The sequence below is a fragment of the Helicoverpa zea genome, chromosome 9 (assembly GCF_022581195.2).
Source record: "Helicoverpa zea isolate HzStark_Cry1AcR chromosome 9, ilHelZeax1.1, whole genome shotgun sequence".
In the NCBI taxonomy this organism is placed as follows: Eukaryota; Metazoa; Arthropoda; class Insecta; order Lepidoptera; family Noctuidae; genus Helicoverpa; species Helicoverpa zea.
In genome coordinates, this window is record NC_061460.1 from 10919167 (window position 1) to 10938493 (window position 19327).

The 19327-nt window shown below is 37.0% G+C and overlaps 1 protein-coding gene across 1 annotated transcript in view; it reads left to right on the forward strand.

The window, feature by feature from the left end:
* LOC124633539 (WASH complex subunit 1-like) overlaps window positions 1–18809 on the forward strand; it is a 36143-nt gene extending 17334 nt beyond the window's left edge. Inside the window, exons 4-5 of the mRNA XM_047168798.1 lie at window positions 1419–1554; window positions 12982–18809. Of these exons, the coding sequence (XP_047024754.1) occupies window positions 1419–1554; window positions 12982–13167 (322 nt within the window). The 3' untranslated portion in view covers window positions 13168–18809. The remainder of the gene's footprint in view (window positions 1–1418; window positions 1555–12981) is intronic.
* The last annotated feature ends 518 nt before the right edge of the window (window positions 18810–19327 follow it).

Here is a 19327-nt window from a genome sequence, read left to right on the forward strand (position 1 = left end):
GTATAAACTTATACACACGTGGATCGGTTGTAACAGTAACTTACACACACAAATAAACATCGTATTTGTTGTTTATGTTTCTCTGTTATAGATGTTACGTTACACGTGTTTTTGCGTGTGTGCGTGACGTTTGCGCCTTACGAAGGATTTGCTTTGAGCTAGCTTTTAGTCATGTCAAGTTGTTATGACGAGGGTACACTCTTGACACGGCCTATTACATGTGTTTAAGTATTCCATGATACTTAGAGTGTTAAATTTAAGGCTTTTCTTTACCCCTTTTGCTAAGATCAACTTTGATAGACTAAAATCTTGTAGTGTTAGGCTTTTTTTCTTACACTCCAATCTAATTCTATCATGAAAATTCTATTGAGATTCGCAGACGTGGGGGTTATCTTTTTATCAATCATCTCATCGAGTCGATTTGAATTTAATTTGTTTATTCAATACATTAGAATAAGTAGTTTGAACGTCTGAACCTAGTCTAGTGAAGGTGCCCTTTGTATTTGTCATCTCATTAACATAATGGCTACATTTTATTACTCTCGTTCTAAGTACTGAGTTCTAAGTTGCGAGGGTTTTACTGCCCTCGAAATGTTACTTGTAATGCTTAGGACACATCTGCCTTTAATTTAATACCGGACGCGATTTTGTTCCGAGATAAGAGGAAGAATCATCAAGTCACGGTGTATAAACGCAGGTGTGTAACTAACTTAAATTCATATCGTGATTCTATCTATGTAGGTGTAGGTATCATTAATAATACTATACTGAGAATCATACAAGGATCCAGTAAACAAATTAATAGATGTTTAATTTAATTATTTATGCGAATCGCGAGGATTTCGCGAAGAGAATCCTTAGTAATGGACAGGTTGTAATCTTTTAATTGGTATTGATGTGGTTTCTCACGGTCTGTCATCAGTGTCATTGTCAGAACGAGCTATTAATTAAAAATGCAGAAATTTTTTATGACTTATTTCTTTACAGATAAGTAATGTAATCTATTCAAGTAAATAGAATATGAGAATCGATCGATATGTGTAGGTTTTTCTTACCACAAGAACCTTGTACATATTATGGATTCGCGTAATAACCAGGTCTTTCCCCTTTTACAATATTTTGATTATTACTACAACCCGTGCCGATAAAGAATGGGATTAGAAATCGCGACAGCTGTATTCAACTCTCGCTCATGTGCTGTAGTGTATGAGCGAGAGGTAAATACAGCTGTCGCGATTTCTAATCCCATTCTTTATCGGCACGGGTTGTAACACATAATTCAATTCGTATAAACCGATCATAAGAATTACTATTGTTAAAATTGATAGACTTTTTTAATTCTGATAATTCTATTTTGAAAATGAGTCGGAGGATGTAGTGATTTGCAGTGCCTTATGTTTCGTTTCTTTTGTTCCCAGAGTGGAGAAGGCTGCACCATCACCCTTGCCCCCCTCAGGCGGCGATGCTCACTCAAACCTGATGGAAGCCATTCGCCAAGCGGGCGGGGCTGGTCGCGCCAAGCTTCGCTCCGCTGCAGAGTCCACACCAGCTAAGGTAAGATATACTTTATGTTCACGACTATAAGGAGACAGGAGGACACACGGGAGATTGAAATTTAATTAAAGTAAAGCTCAGCTTCCATTAAAACTTTAATTAATTATCTCCAAGCTAATTAATTGGTGTTAAAAGTCAATTTATCACACGAATTTTAACGAAGATAAGGTTCAAAGTGTCAAAAGTTCGATACAATCTTTCAAATAATGATGAAACATTCCAAGAATTGTTAGTACCTTATTCAATTTACGAAAGTCACGCATTCATAGTGACGCGAACTAGTGCCATTCATAAGGTCAAATTATCTCGCCGGTTCAAAATCGTAAACAGTACAAGTTATTGAAAAGCCGAATTCCATGAATTCAGTTTATTATACAATAACAAGTTTATCTTCGGAATGACCGACCCCTGGTGCATGGAATATGAAAATAGACGGCGAGACCTTTGAGATAAGCACTCACTTATTGCTATAAGTATTACTAGAATTTATAGTGCACAGAAAGAATATAATTCATGAAAATATATCAAAAGAACTTCAAACAAGCAAGAATAAAATATGAATTTGCAGAATTAAATATTTACAAATGTTTGCATTTTCTGTAATCTCAGAATGTTTGCATATGTGTAGTTACCAAGTAAATAGTCCACGTGTAAAAAAGAGGTATTAAGGCGTAAATCTTGCAGTTCGGAGAAATAGTAATAAGCCATTGATGAGCAATTAACATTTTACGACGCGCCCCATTAGTAGCGTACAATCAACGTGAAAATTATTTCGTGATATGTTATTAAAAGACACGTTTGTAACCGTTGGGACATTTCTATTTTTGTATCTTCATGTTCGATGATATCGAAAAAGATTTAATTGGTTATTATTCTGATTATTTTTCCGACTCAAATATCGACCAATAGAATTGCACCATTCGACGTCACGTGGTACAACCTACATGGTATTATACTGAAAATTTTTTGAATATTTTCTCTGGTCGTTGCTACGTCAAACTGACAGGTTGTGGCCGACATTTGGGACGGAAAAATAATCTCCCGAATACCACACGAGCTTCATAATTATCTGGCATTTCCCTCAAGGTTCCCTGCAAACAAATAAAGTCGTCAAGTTTTTCAGGAAAAATCACTCGCGCTTCGCGCTCGTTATTTTTTAACCTGAAAAACTTGACTCCTTCATTTGTTTGCAACGAACCTATCGGAAAATACCCGATAATTTTGAAGCTCTTGTGGTATTATAAGTGATTATTCTGAATATAACCTATATAAAACTTCTTAATATAATTAAAGTGATCTGGTGATGATTTTCTCAAAATTAACCAATTATTTGTGAAGTTATTAAAATCGCCACCACTTCAGAAGCAAGTTTAATTCGTTACCAAATAAACTTTTGCTCTTGACAGTACTTCGCACAGCCATTGAAAGTTACTTTTACCATCGAATAAAAGAATTCTAAGAATTAATTTGATGGGAGGGGATTACAGGAATAACTTCGATATTCTTCTGTCTTGTATGCTAAAATATTTTAATACTCGTAATTTCGTTTAGCGAATTTATATGGATGCTAATTAATTCGCATAACATTGATAGATGATCAATAGATTTTTTTTATAAATAAACATGTTTGTTATTCGTAAAGATAAATCAAATACGTTATCTTTCCATTCAGCTGTCTTGCAGACTACATTAGTTATTATGTCTGGCTGATAGAGTTGGCAGCCAGCTCCGTCGGCAGTCTGAACTTAGATTACACATGGGTTTTTACGACCAATTCGACCAATGTGTACTCTCGATTTTCATATTAATTCAACTTCTAGACAATTCAAGAGAAATATTGCATAAGTACATATGTTGTTTTCGTCCTTCAGGGATTTTTCGTTTCGTTTGGGTTTTAACAAAATCGTGTTTAACACAGCCTCACATATGTATGTAATGTACCTAGAATATTACGTAATAATACAGTAATCTTACTTATTCTCTAACGTCTAAGTATCTCGGCTGCCGTCCGTGACTCGTGTTACACACATATTTCCTCGTAATCTATTGTTTTCTTATCTAAACTATCTATAATAGTTTCAATTTTTGTAAGTTTAACAACGAAACCTTGGTAGTGGGTACACCCACATAATTACGAGCACAGACTGACGGTTCACAGAAGCAGCGATAATTGTACGCCAGGCTATTTCGCTTCTAAGAAAGCCCATTATAGTGGATGATAACGTTACGATAATGGTATCAGCACCCATTGTGAGCGTCTCCACGTGCTTAATGCATTCTTGTCTACTATAGTTTTTCCTTATTGACGTCGCTACATTTTGCGCATTTTTGTTCCGGAACCTTGATATGATTCCGCTGACTAGCTTCAAATCAAATGCAAATAGCCGGCCTATGTGTAAACACACAGCATTGTGAATGAGCAGACTGTTTTTTGCTTATGTAAACACTGGCGATTTATGATGGCAAAATTGACGCGTTACGATTTTACTTGAAATCTGTACAGCTACACGTATGTACTGGACACCAGAGTATTTGCGTAGCTTGTTGCATTTATCACGAGCGAATGGCACTCATAATTTACATACACAGGAGTAAATGAGAAATGTGACTTGAATTCACTATAGAGCACATACAGTTACACAGATGTGCCTCTCGACTCTCGAGGGACTGCCACTGTTTAATATATGTTTAGACGAAGTCCACTCGGAAATTCTCACTGACAAGTGTGTGTCTTTCAGCTGGACCACATTTGCTTTAAGCACTTGTAGGTACTTAATAAATGGTTAATTCGCTATAAAATACGGTCCCTAGGAGTCTGACTTACAAATAAACAATAACCAGCATAACTGGTAGCAAAGCTGTTGTAACTACAACCCACAGGTACAATAACGAACAAAAGCCCATAACTGTGTTAAAGAAATATTTCTAAAAGTCATGCATACTAAATGCACATTGTTATTTTAAAGGCGTGCGCTTGCATAAGAGCATCGTAAATGCAGTTATTATCGGGTACAGACGAGAGCACTGTTCAAGCGTGGGCTGTAGCGACAATCTTATCTGTATTTTGTCGAAGATTGTACAAGATAAAGTTCGATTCATAAAAACCTTTTTGTTTTCCGATAGCGATGAGTCAAACTCACGTCACTTGATTCATTCTGTTATTTTAGATCGTGATATGCATTTTTTATTTAGCTCGTATAAGGGGACTTTCCAAACAGACTTTAATGTTATATCGGCATTTATTTATTCCTCGGTTACTAAGAATGTAGATGCGTTTTATCGGTCCTAAAGTGCCTAGCTGTTAGTTAAGTATGTATCAATTGTTTTTTCCTTTCGGAGTAAAGTGATAACAACGTGAGGCGCCTGGACATTGGTTGTTTCAATTGCACTTACGTGTAAATAGGTGTCATTTATCGTCTGCCGAGATTGCGATTCTTGTACCAGTGACAGGTTAATGGAAGCCCGCGAGCGTTATTATTCTGTATTTATATGCCAGTTTATTTTGACACCTGAACTTCAGTAGTACTACGGAATTAATAGATAATAGAATTGTAAAACACTGTTATTGTTGTAATAATGTAGCGATTCGCAGTAGATTTAGAATTCATTAAATAAATTCGCTGTTTTCCCTCATTTTAATAAAATTTTGCTGTATTTGAAAAACCTGTAAGGTTAATAACCTATCTCATAATAAAGATCGTCATACTTTAATAATCATAATTTTACTAGACGGCAGTCGTAGTCGCACTCAGTAGCGCTCGTATTGGTGGAACGAATCGCCTTGATGTCCCTTTTGAAGTTCTGCTGGCTCCGCAGTACCAACGACCCGTGAGGATACAAACACAGCAATAAAATGTCTTCCCAAACATTTATTTAGCGCGCGTCGTGTGGTATCGATCGTCTTACAGTTTAACGGAATCCGCGCTTCTCATCATTCCACTTTGTTGTGCGTTTCCAGCTAACATTGTGTATGCTTCCAGCGACCGTATGCATGTATGCATCTCTGGCGTCCATGTGATTTGTCCGTATATTCAAATTGGGCCTTCAATCTCTGAACCTACTGTAGTTAGCCAGAATGCGGAACAACTAAACCTTCTATGAATTCAAAGGTTTTTTGTTGGCTCCATTATTCTGTGAATTAGATTATTGCGTTAGGTGTGTTGGGTTTTACAATTTATGTTTTTTGCAATAGAATTCAAAAGTTTCGATTATACGACACGAGCGTAGGCGCACCAAAAACGAGAATACAAAAGTCGAGAAATGAAAATAATCTCATATTGTAAAATTTTAAATTTGGACTCGTAAAATGTGTGTAATAAATTATATCCTTTAGATAGCACTTCCACGAAACATTAAAATAATATGATGGTCACTGCTATTTGCCAACGCCTCACACTACGAGAGTGCCAAACTTTGTTAGTAACATTAAGTAATCATTGTCGATGACGTGGTCAGGTATGGCGTAAAATACGTTTCAAAATATTTGCCATACAGTGTCATCTCATGTCACGACTTTTGGTGACCTAACCTTCTCCAGTTATCGTATCCACGTCGCACCGTGATCTTCAACAAACGAACTCACTTATCATCATTCTGAGAGCATACACTCGCTCAGAATTTATTATGAACGCGTGGGCTTGAATGGACGTTAGCATTTACGTGAACACAACGAATAAATGAATGGTCAGTTTACATTACTTACCCGCTTCACGTTCGCTACAATTCCGTTGAGAACTCGCTAAGGGGTTAATCGTGACGTCACTACAAGTTGACATTTAGCTCTAAGCTCAGATCGCATGGATGACTAAATAGGTTAATAAATAGTTTTTGTTGAACTACCGTCCGTGCGAGGTACAGTAACGCATATTACATTTACGTCGTACATATGGACAGGTTCCTAGAAGAGTTGCTGATTTCTAAGTACGGTTTTTGTGGACTCAATAATGGCTATCGTTCGGGATTTTTTCTTTACCATCGTAATAGGAGCTTCGAGCGGGATATGTTAGTTATTATAACAGTGCGAATATATTAAAGAAACTGTAACGATTGCCAACGCAAAAAATACATATGGAAAAGTTCTATATTGGCAGTGTTTACGTGACCCAGTATAACACTATTGGGATCCGTCCGGATTAATCTCATCCCAATGTCCCGTGAATGTGATTAGACAAGTTTACTTGAGTTGATGTGCTAATTTGTTGCGACTTGCCCATTAATTCAATCAAGTGTTAAATTATACCATCTGCAAACCACTAATTAATACTATAATGTAGTCCTTAACGTTAATTTAGTTGCGCTAATTAGCAGAAAGCAAATTAGCTCTAGGCAAACGTAGACAGCATTTAATTCAAAAGATTGGATGTTCTTTGAGAACTTTGCTAGTGACTTGACTGTACACAACATACTCGTACGACATTTTGTCTGTCGCTCTAATTAAACGAGTTTACATTAGCTGTTGCCAGTTGGCGCCGCTCGCTGTGACAAACGTTCATCTATTTTAAGTTCTCTGTACGATATTATTAGTGATCTACCTACAGTCTCTAGTAGGCGCCAAAGATCTTCATAGATGATGTGATCGGTCAAAGTCGTCACGGATTCTAAGAAAATACTATTGGGCTTACGATTCTACTAATCTCGTTTATAGAAGCACAAGGTTCAAGTCTAAATCCCAACCATCACCAAGCTGTCTACGTACAAACGTCTTTGATAAATCACCTTTTTATAAGTGTTAACTTGGCTTGTTTATTTATTCAGTATCTCAGCGATGTCTGTTTATTAATATTTATGTAACATAAGATTCGTGGCAATACGATTATTCCACCTAGTGCTCAAATGGTATAATCCATTCGGATCGATCTGTCTAGACTCGTGGCGCCGTCCGTCACGTACCTGTCCGAAACCTAATTACTACATTAACATTGATTTTTCATAAAAGGACAGCGAGACTGATTTAATTACAGTTTCACGTTGTCACTTTAAAGTTGAATAATAGTGGGTGGTATGTTTGAATTTTCAATTCAGTTAATGGATAATTCTGACAAATATGAGCTATATTCTTACACGAAATATAAAATGAAAGCTTTATCATAATCGTATTTAAACTGTCGCCATTCCTTAGTGGTCGGGCGGACTGCATTCCGGCCGGCGCAGCCAATTATACGCCACATTTCAGATGTTTGATTTGCCACGGTCCGGCCGAGCTCCGAACAACCCGACGGATCTATACAACAGATCGTGACGACTTATAATGCCCTTTATATTTTACTTATAAGGACTTAGACACAATACAAATTGGTCCTTATTTTATGCCTTGTGGTTTTATTTATGTGGGCTCGAAGCAACTTTTTTGGATTTATTTATTTCGCGGACATTAACGTTGTAGGTGGCGCTTATGGCTCAAAAATATTCATCATCATCATCATCTCAGCCATAGGACGTCCACTGCTGAACATAGGCCTCCCCCTTTGATCTCCACAGATACCTGTTGGAAGCGACCTGCATCCAGCGTCTTCGGCCCCATCTGCCATCTGCTCTGCGAGCAATATGGCCTGCCCATTGCCACTTCAACTTGCTAATCCTGTGGGCTATATCGGTGACTTTGGTTCGTCTACGGATCTCCTCGTTTCGGATTCGATCACGTAGAGAAACTCCGAGCATAGCCCTCTCCATAGCTCGTTGAGCGACTTTGAGCTTTGAGATAAAAATATTGAATATTTATTTTATTCGAATGCGGATTTCATTTTTGTGAGTGCTCTCCAGTAGGTATAATTTGGATATAAAAACGTTGAGTTCCTTTTTGAATAAAATGTTTGGTACATTTCGAATTCAACGTTGATTATGTAAATAAATACAAAGTTGCAGGGATTGTAGGCGGCACTTGACAGACTTATGAGTGGGAGTGGTTATAACCATAATTTACTCTGCGGCTTTACCCGTAAAATGTCGCTGTAATTTGAAAAATCTAAAAAAGAAACTAAAAGGGAAAACCTAAGGCTTCATTCAGTTACTAAATGTAATCAAGTAGACGTCGAGTTTTGCCATAAGCAAAGCTGTTCATCGAACTCGTGAAGGGTACGTTATACTAGAAAAATAAAAAGCACGCACTGTATAAATTCGGTCCATCAGAAGGACATGACAAATGGCGAGGCACTCCTTGAATTCAGGCGCAGGGCTGGAACTGGGACGTGTCCATTGTGGCGCACAATGCGCGATTGGTTGCGGCGCGGCGGGCCCCTGCGGCCTTCAATACAAATAGCCTCGTTACTCTAGAATTTCTATCAACTTTTCGGAACTCGCCTTTAGTACTTGTTTGACAATATATTGTACGAAATCACATGTTGTGCGTGTATCTTGGTAAATATGCAACTTGTCACGTCACAGGTTTTTATTCTGGAACGCTTCGTCGTTCGTTAGTCACATTTTTAATTCAATGGAAATTCACAGTGTGGATTTTTAATAAAGATATTCCAATGTGACATAAGCATCTACGTAGACTTTTTGACATAACATACCAATTACGAAGTCGTTAATTGAATATACCGTACTCACTCATGAATTATTCTTGACGGCAATTAATAATTCAGGCTTGTTCATAATTAGCTAAGTGTAATTAAGGCATGGTAATTATATTCTTGTCAATTGATTAAAGTTGACAAAGGGAAGCCTCTAGCGGCGTGTACTTCTAATTGTGAGTATTTACTGAGCCGTGCAAGAGGGCCTTGTTATCTGAATATTGTTTGCTAGCATTCGAGACATCAAAAGCACAAATGGCTCCTTGAGCAGTAACATTGTACATTGTACAGGATGCTAAGATGAACATGTGTAACTGTGTTGCCAGATACAAATGTATTCAGCACATTCCGACTCATGAATTTTTTCCTCGTAAAATATCCCGGCAAGGTTGACAATGCTACGAGAAAGGAGATGGTTTCTGCGAAGTGCACGTCCGTTAAGGTAATGAGTGAGATAAGGTCATAATATATCTGTCAGTGCGCCCGAGGCTCCGGCTGGCATAATGGTCCAGGTGGACCACTTCCACACTTCGGATCTATGCTTTCTTGTACATAAACAACCACAAACTCGCTGGCTGTTTAGAAGTATACCCTCTCAGTCCATCATTTATGTCCGTATCTCTCTAAATTGTAGAGTCCAATGTACCTGATGCGGATGTTGTAAACCCAGCTGAAACCTACAAAGCAGCATTTCCAAAAGTAGGTTTTACAACGAATTAACTTGAGTAGTATAATCCGTTTTGGCGCGTGCGTAGGATTAAGTGCTTATTGCCGTCCGAAAGTACTAAAGCTCAGTTCCTAGTAGCTTGATCAAGTCTAACCAGTTATTAGGCCGGCTTTACACTGCAGCGAGTTTCTGAAACATTGCACCTTGCCCACTGTGCGCCGTGTTCCAAGATTGATTGGACAGGCAACAACGAGCGACATGCTAATACTCCCCAGATTGTATCCTTTCTCGCCAAGACGCAATATTGGACGATGATGCCGCGAGCTAAGAAAAGCCGGCTTTAAACAACTTTGCCTCCCCGCTGAAAGGAAAATATTAAAATTTACAGCAGGATATTTCGAAAATTTACATAAGCTGGCCTTGTTCGGTTTACATTTTAAGTTATTTATATCGTACATCTTATTTCTCAGAACAAGATGAGTCGTTGCCTTAATAAGATTCTGACAAACAGGCTTTTCGGTCAGAATTCTACATAAATCCCCAAAAAAAACAGATTCATTAATTCCTTTGAAAATATCATTAAATAAATTGTTACCTACGTATGGTATCTTAAGGAACCTTTGTCTTGTGAATGATATAATAATTATGTAAAACGCGAAACAGGGGAAAAACCCGTTATTGCTAGAATAGGCGATTTCTGAAGAATCGATTAAATTATTTTGAAGAATATTATCAATTGTCATTTTCTAGTGTATGAAGCTTCCATTTAATTGCATGCCATTGACCTTTATATGTCAGCGAGATAAGTTGTTTGTGTGATAGATAGGGGCTTCTTCGTAAAGCAATGGTTGCGTCCACGCAGTGTCAGTTATCATCGACTATTTTATAATTAAAACGTTTATCAGCTTGACGCCCGCGGCGCTTACAAGAATCTCTGTCGGAAGTGAACCGGTTACGAATCAAGGTTCATCATCATTTTATCATTAAATATGTTTACATTTAGATACTTGTAATATACATTATATTAATTTATTCACTGATTTTGATCTTGCTACACGAACTTCAGTCACTCGAAATGTACCGTGAATTAAGATAACGAAATATTTTTACTAAAATATCAAATTGATATTTCTTCTAAAAAAATAAATGAATTTATTCGCCGATCTAGCTTAGTTAGTCAAGCTTTGTTTTTATTCGTTTTGACTGACGGGAATAAAAACAATACTGTTATCGTTAGAGTTTCGTATTTTGATAACATTAAACGTCATTGTTCCTAATCGGTCAGATAACGATATACGTCAAACATATTTGCGTCCATGTTACGGCACAAATCCTTAAGTAAACCCTTTCGGAGAAACAACAAAGGTGACTCATGGTTGTGTACGAGAAACGTCATAGATAAATAATATTTTTGATCGATAAACTAATGCAATATGTGGGTAATAATAGATTTTATTTCTCACGTCTTCATCTGTTCATTTATTTTTATTCAACACAATAAACAGGTTTTTAGACTCCGGAACTAAGAACCGATCCTTCACTGTTAGGATGGCATATAGATTGTCCCCGAGTAACATAGGAGTACAGGAAGAAACAGCTAGTTGTTAAGGCGTGTAAGAGCCAGTAGTTACTTTGTATTTGTAACAATAAAGTCACGTTTCCCGGACCGGTGGGGGTGCGTTACGTACTCAAAAAGCTTTTAATAACTGCCACACAATACGTCACGTTGGACTCCAGAACACGCCTGTTTGTGACTACGGTCCATCGAACTCTCCTCTACACAATAAAAGTAATTGTGCTTAAGCGACAGGACTTACTTGATAGTAACAGGAAAATCAGAATTAGTAGAAACGATTTCTACTTTCACTAGTTTATGTGCTTATTGGCAAGTTTCTATTGACGACGCCCGCACCCAATCACCGTAACACAGACATATTGACACTTTTTCCTCTAAATCAGGAATGGTAAGCTTGAGGAAACTTTTATTTGCGCATAAACGGGATGATGAACTCCTAAAGCGATTCCTTGAAATCTTCGGGATTGGATTTCCCTATATTGTTAAGTATTTACCATAGCTAAAATATATATTTGGAGATCCTTTACCTACCAGGAAGTGATAAATTATGTTGTTCTGAATATTCAAATGGCTTTTATTAGTTATTGTATTCCCACGTTTTGATCCTTATTCGGTTCAGAATTGTTTCTGCTACAACGGAAATCCCTGTCTTTGAATACAATGAATCTGTTGGCCAAATGTTCTGCGTCTATAATTTAATTAAATTAGTTATTACGACGCAAACGAACATCTTGTCTTATTGAAGTCGGAAATTAAAACTTTGATGTTTTTTCTCACGAGAATGAATCGTGTATGTGACGTATCTAAATTGATCGGATTGTGTAGATATTGTTTGGCAGTGGTGTCAGAAGGCGAGGTTATTGGCACCAGCGGCCGTCGCCCACTGACGCCCTGGCAATTGGCCGCACTGCCTGACTCGTTCAACTCTTGCTGTAACGAACTACAATGTACACTTAATTAACCACCATTATATCCTCCGTGCCTTTCCGTCTAACCAATTGATTGATTGGCGGATTTCGAGAAATTATTTTCCCGTATTTCATGGGTCAAACAATTTAAACGAAATATTATTTATCATATGCATAGCCAACTCCATTCGTAGAAGGCAGGTGACGTACCACTACTGTTAATTGCCTTTGTACTATTTAGAGCACTTGGCCTAGTTCTGCGATGTAATACATTATCTACATACCTTTTAGACGGCGCAAATTAGTTACACAATTTGGTTACGATTCCCCGAAGCGTCCCGCCTGTAAACATGTCAAGGTATCAATTAATGACGATCAAATATTTAACTGTGTATATCATAAGTACTTTAATATTTTATTGAGGCGCGCTCTGTGCGAGCTCTTAGCTGTTTGAATATTTAAAGCCCACGAAGTGCGCCTCAATCTTCAGTAGCAAGGATTCGAATTACATACCTAATTCAAAATCAGATAAAGTACTCACTCTCAGTTAAAATTTATACCGCTTCAGGTGAAAACTGATTCGTGTTCCCTACGGCCTATTTTCTACCAAGATTTCTAAGAAGATCTACTTTTGAAAATACGATAAATGATAATTTAATTTCTAATTCTTCTGCAAGCCTCTGCTAAATGCATCACCGTCATGCAATGTTACAAAGTTCTTTGCACATCTATCGAGGTATACTCAAAAACTGGTTGTTCCTACAGGGCGGGTCCAAACCAAGCGGCGGCGACTTGATGGCAGATCTTCACGCGAAGCTATCAATGCGAAGACGAGGAATATCAGGTGCTGAACGATCAGGGGGCTCCGTACTCCATACCCTGGCCAGCTACATTCCGGAGCCCGAGCAGTCCTCACCAGCCCGCTCCTCCAGCGAAGACGACTGGGAGTAACTCTTGGATATTCACAAGATTTTGTATTTACCATTTAATTACCCGTAAGTGCGTTTAGAAATGAGAAATGCTTGCTTTAGACAAAATTAAACTGCTGTAAGAGAAGGAATCTTGTTACAAGAAAACTAGGAATAAATTCTTCAACATATTTATCTAAAGCAAGCATCTCCTGGATCTATAAGCTTTCCTGTAAATATTGAGCAGCATACACGTGAACTAAGTTGCGGCTGCAATTAAAAAAAAAACGAGTATAGAGAGACAAAGGCGGCAGAGATGCAAAGAAAATTCAATCGCTCCATCTCGCTCTTAAGATTTATTCATAGTACCGGTACAGTAATAGATGTAGTATCAAAGTGAGTAATATTCTTAAATAAAGTCCGTACAGAAATATACGGTGGATGTAAATGCAAGTCCTTTGAGTTCTCCGACGATTGAAGAGTGCTTGCCCCGGGCTCGGCTCCCCAGATATGCAGATTAATATTTGTAGTTATTGCGTTTCATTACACTGTATTTTAACATCTACAAAGAATATCCTTCATTTTGAAATTCGAGATGAAATTGTAAAAGGAAATGTTTTTACATAATATTTATTAAGAAACAGTTTATTTGTAAAAATATCTTAATGGTCGGTTATATTTCCGAATGAGTAGTATTTCCTCCCGGCCCCCAATTAAGAGGTTCTCTCGAGATAATTTTCCCGGTACTGCCATCTGTATGTTCTAAGTAAAAACATTAATTTGTTCTCCGAAAACTCGTAATCGATTGTTGGTCTTATAATAGGTATATTTACGGCCATTCCGTATTAGGTTTTTATGTAAGTCTAATCTTCATACCTTCTCGGAAGCCGTGGGACATATAATTGTGAATCGATTAGCGTTGACCTCTATCTCGCCCGCTTCCGAATACTTAGAACAGTCTAATTCATCTAATCAAACCTTCCCGTACATGTTGTAAAACAAAAACTGTACGATTATTTACGAAATTCTTAGTTTTGTTTATTACGATTGCTGGGGCCGTTTCCTGCGATTTTCCTCAATTCTCGCTATGTTTACGAATAACTCGGTAAAGTTCGGTGTGATGGCAAGCAAACTTATAATGGTCACTATTTAGAAAACGGTTTTCCTTATTATACGATAATATTTGTTAATGTTGAACCGTAATTAAATAAAAAATAATAGTTTACTATTATTATATTGTCGGTGTATCTTCTTTGTGTGTAGATAAGTGTTCTATGCGAATTACTGGCAGTAGCTACATAAATATACGGATGTTATGTCTACTTAAACGGACAGCGAAAGGCTGACTTGATTGAATGAAAACTATTACATTTGAACGTTCTTATTACTAGCGAAATAAGAAATAAATTACGGCGGAATTGATAGAATGAAATGTACTCAAGGAAGATTGATTCGAGCTTATCGATTAATCAGCAAACGTAGGATAGCGTCACAGATAACTGAGAAAACACTCAACGTCAGGAAAACGTCACGGTTGCATAGGAAATAATTAGTACCTACTGAGTGTGCGCTATGCGGGGATTTACCTAGCTAGTTAAAATTTAATTCGTCTACTCTAATAAAAAATATTTTTATCGAAAATATTTTATAATTCTTTAAATGTACATGGTTAATTAATATAGTTAAATGTATAACGCGAAAATTAATATTTAACGACTTAATTCGAAAATGGAAAACACAATTGCTACTAAATAATGAAAGGGGATCATAGAAACTATCCTATTCTACAACGACGGTAGTATTCCGTGAAGTTTTTAATAGTCAGTTCTATTTACAAACAGAGATTGGAAAAGGGCTCTCGTTCCGGGAGGTTATTACGATAATCGTATTTCTCACTAGTGACTATCTCGCTTTCGTTTCTAGGAAGGTGCTCGGCCACATTAACAGTGTTCCCCGCAAACTATCAACTGGTTCGGCTGATTAGCATTTCCAGAATTGAGAAAAACCTGCCGCGGCTGCACGGCCGACTTCTCGATTTAACCAAATAGGACCATTTCTAACGACCAGACAAATAAATCGATATTTTAGGCCTAATGAGTAGGGAAAGTTACAGGTTAGATTTGAAACGAGTTAGAGAATAGATGAAACACTATTGCTAACGTCACTGTGAGTAGCGTTAGTTGTGTTTGAAACTATCATCGAACGCGCAGCAAACAGGATGGAATCTAGGTTGTTAAGAGCTTGTGATGATCATGCCTTCATCGTGCGACAGACAGGTGCTAAATATATAAACGAACGTAGGAAAGTATGCTTAACGAAATTAAAAATCTGTGACCAATTTAAAATTTGAATTGCATAGCGTGAGGTAAGTGTAAGGTCAAGCAAGACTGGTTGTATACAGGGGACGGGTGACGTAGCCAGCGGTATTCGCACGAGGCGCCGCAAATATTGCCAATGAATGATATTACGCATTTCATTGCGAATGTTCGCGCTTGCCAATAGGAAACTGCCTGGTGAACAGCGTCATAATACGTAGAATTTCTTTACACTGTTGAAATTGAAACATAGTTCAGATTTTATGCGCAAATTAATTATTCGTCTAGATTGTTTAGGATGTTAGATAAAATAAACGTTTTCTAATAACGGCACGTAATTGTTTAGCTCCGAGAAACACCTAAAGGTGTGACTTCTCATTTAAAGTACGTAGTTAGCTTAGCTTTCAAGTAATAGGGAAAAACCTACGTTAAAAGTTTATGTAAGTAATAAAAGCAGTGACTAAAAACCCGAGTCGTCTATTAGAAAGGTAAATGTTTTAATTCGTCATTCAAAGTGAATCAATATTATCAGTCATGACAGGTTTTTTTACAATCTATTATAATGTAAAGCTCCAAAAGAATAAACATAAATAACCGTAACCACAGATTACTAGCATAACACGTAGACAATTTGGCTGTTAGTCTATGAGCATTCGCGTGCCGAACACATGTGCTGCATCTGTGCACGTGAGGAGGATTTATTATCTGTGAATTAGGTAAAATGGCGGTATGTCGGTTTATTTTGTTTTGGTAATCAGTATGCATCGCGGAGGCGCGCTGTCAACAGTTATTCACGTGAAATAGCCGTGAGCATCCTTACAAACGGAGTAGGGACAAATAGTAATCCTCATTTTTTACAATAAGCTTTTTGTCCTAACCTCATCTGTTTCTAAAAATAAGATCTAGCTTTATGATATTGTAATTTTAACAAGAATTTCTATTTTAACACAAATCGATTGTAATATTACATGTACACATTTGTTAAGTTTTTAATTAAATTTGACTATTTTCCGTGATCACGAATCAATATTTGCTATGCAACATTAACTGTTTTAAATTGAATATATTCCCTATACGTATAATTAATATTAGCGACCCTTTAAATATTAATCCCTTTGTTATTTTTAAATCCATCCATGGTTCGAATAATTCATGAGTGTATAACATACGTGCACTGCAAACTGGACTTTATTGTAATATATTACGGTGTTTTTCAACATCGCAGTATGATTTGATGTGTTATGAGTTCCGTTGAAATTAATGTTCCGCTTGAGCCGATGGAATATGAAAATACTGGCACATTGCTGTCCAAGCAAAATTATGGCGGTACTAAAATACCTATGATTTTCATATTTGGTGCTTCTTTAAAGAATATTTGAGATTTTATGAAAATATATAAAAATACCTTTGATAATGGATTAAGTATATTGCTATGTTTTATATCGCAAAATATGTTTCGTGTTCTGTGAGATTTGAGTCGGCATAGTATTTGTCCAACATGCCAGGTCCGCGTCGTAAGATTTCCGCAATAGCTTAGAAGCCGGGTCTTGCCTGTTACACGTCAGACCTCAAAGCTATCGTTCTGTGCGATTTCCTATAGTTTTAAAGTAGGTATGCAAGTTTAAAGCCGGAAATTGCTTTTCCTACTTTAGAGCAGAGTCGATACGAATTGAAACTTTACGAGCAAGCCTTTCAAAGTACCCGACACGTTATTTCAAAGTCTTACAAACATGCATAGAGCGATGGACCGTGCTCTGCTTGAAAATATATTGCATTTTACTTGGAAATGAAGTAAAAACTATATCTCTCGGATAGTTAGTTTCGTATCGATTCTCCTGAAAGCGAAAAGTTCAGTAGTTTAGGCAGAATTGCACAGTTACGTCAGAGATTATGTAAACAAATTATAACGCAGCTGTTTGTGTGTGGGTGCTTTACGTAATGCCATTGTTTTAGCTTATATCGTATTAAAAGTTAAGTTTTAAATCCGCCAATATTATACTTATTATAATGAATCATATGTTATGCAGGCTGCACTAATCCTCTGCGCCATCACACAGATGTAATATAAAATCAACATTTTACTACTTAATTTTGTAATTAGCTGGTAGTAGTAATTGTGGGGCACACCTACAGGCGTCAGACTGGCGTGTGTCATTGGATGGCTAACGCTAGCCTTCGATGTCTCGTGTCGATTAGCACCATGATGGAGCCGCCATTTGCAATGTTTACCAAAACACACTACGTTTTAAGGAGGAAAATTCAGTACATGTACACGCATGCTGTGGACATGTGAGAATTTAATTAAGACTTTTAATTCTCTCGTTGACCTGTATCGATTAGTTTGCCGAAGGGCTCGTGAATTTACCATCTCGTCAAAAGCGAATTACAGTATTTTTGTAAACATTGCAAATAGTCGACTTCATGAACTGTCACGATATTGGACATCGAACCAGCTCTAGCATAAGACTGAAACCACATCTGATTATATTTCAAAATTGAACGATTTTAATAAATAATGTAAAATGTATGGTGTAAGTTAAAGTGCATCGTAAGCCTGCTAAGTTGTAAGTAAGCGTTGAAAGAAATCTGAATAGTTATTAAGTTTGAATGAATTCCGACTAACTGTCTGTAGCTTATTGGTAAAATAAATTAAAACTATGTTGATATTATAATGAATTTAAACGAAATTATGTATATAGGTACATAGAACTTAATGTAGATGTTTTTAATTGTATAAAAACTGTTAGCGTATGTTAAATTTATTACGGTATGACGTCATTGTCCATTGAGGCGTATTGTTATAGATTCGTCTTATACATATTATGTATTTAAGTGAAATGAGGTTTTACGAGGTTTTTATGAATGTTACGTCTCAGTGTTCAGTGCTCCTTAGTGATACTTGCCTTCATAGTTTTATTTAAGTTTTGACTGACTGATTTAAATGTTCACGTGTTATAGTTTATAGTGACTTTTTTACACTCCATGCATTTTTTTTTTTAAGTCAATGCAAATATTTTTTTAACTATTTAGGTACAACAAACAATAGTCAACTACATATTTTAAGATGGATTAGTGTAAATTGTTTATCTATAACGGTGTGTAAGTCATTAATTTATTTGCAGCGAATATTTACAGTAATTTGTTACTATAGTAATAATCTTATTTGTCCTGAATCGAATCCATGTAAAGCACTAATCCGTCTCATAGTCGTAATTTGTAAATATAAAGTGGGTATATGTAACTGTTCACTGGATTGTATCACGTTGTCATTTATACGTACGTTTGTTGTATGATGCATTTTACATGTTACGAAGTATGGTATGTTCATTCATTAATTATGTAATAACGAAATTTAAAATATCTACAACTACTTATGCAGTTTTATTTCCAATTCCCCGAGGATGCTGTTCTTCTGAAATATATAATTGTAAGAGAAGCAGAAAAGATGTTTCTCGGTACGAGAAATGATGAGTGTGTGTAATTGAGGGTCAGCGACTCCTTTTTACGCATTCTGATTATTTATAACGGCGGGCAGAGCCACCTCGCTAGAAAGCTACGTGTTTCGGGTTTTACACGGCATTGCCCCAGAATAACACCGTCAAGATTTCTTGGTATCACCGCGCCGAGTATTTCGGATCGGAAATAAGGATTCTAGGAAATCGCTGGCCTCAGCCGGCCGCGTGTGGAGGACGCGTGACGAGCTTACGCGCCTGTGTGGGTGTCACTAATGGACTTATCGCGGGTAGCTTTGACGAATAGGGTCGTAATTGACTAAGGTCAAGATTTCAATAAATAAGCTAAATAAATAAGAATAAAATGATAACATGTTGGGTGGTAAAATCTAAAAGTGAGTATAGCATTTTTACGCAGGAGACCAAACTCGCCATA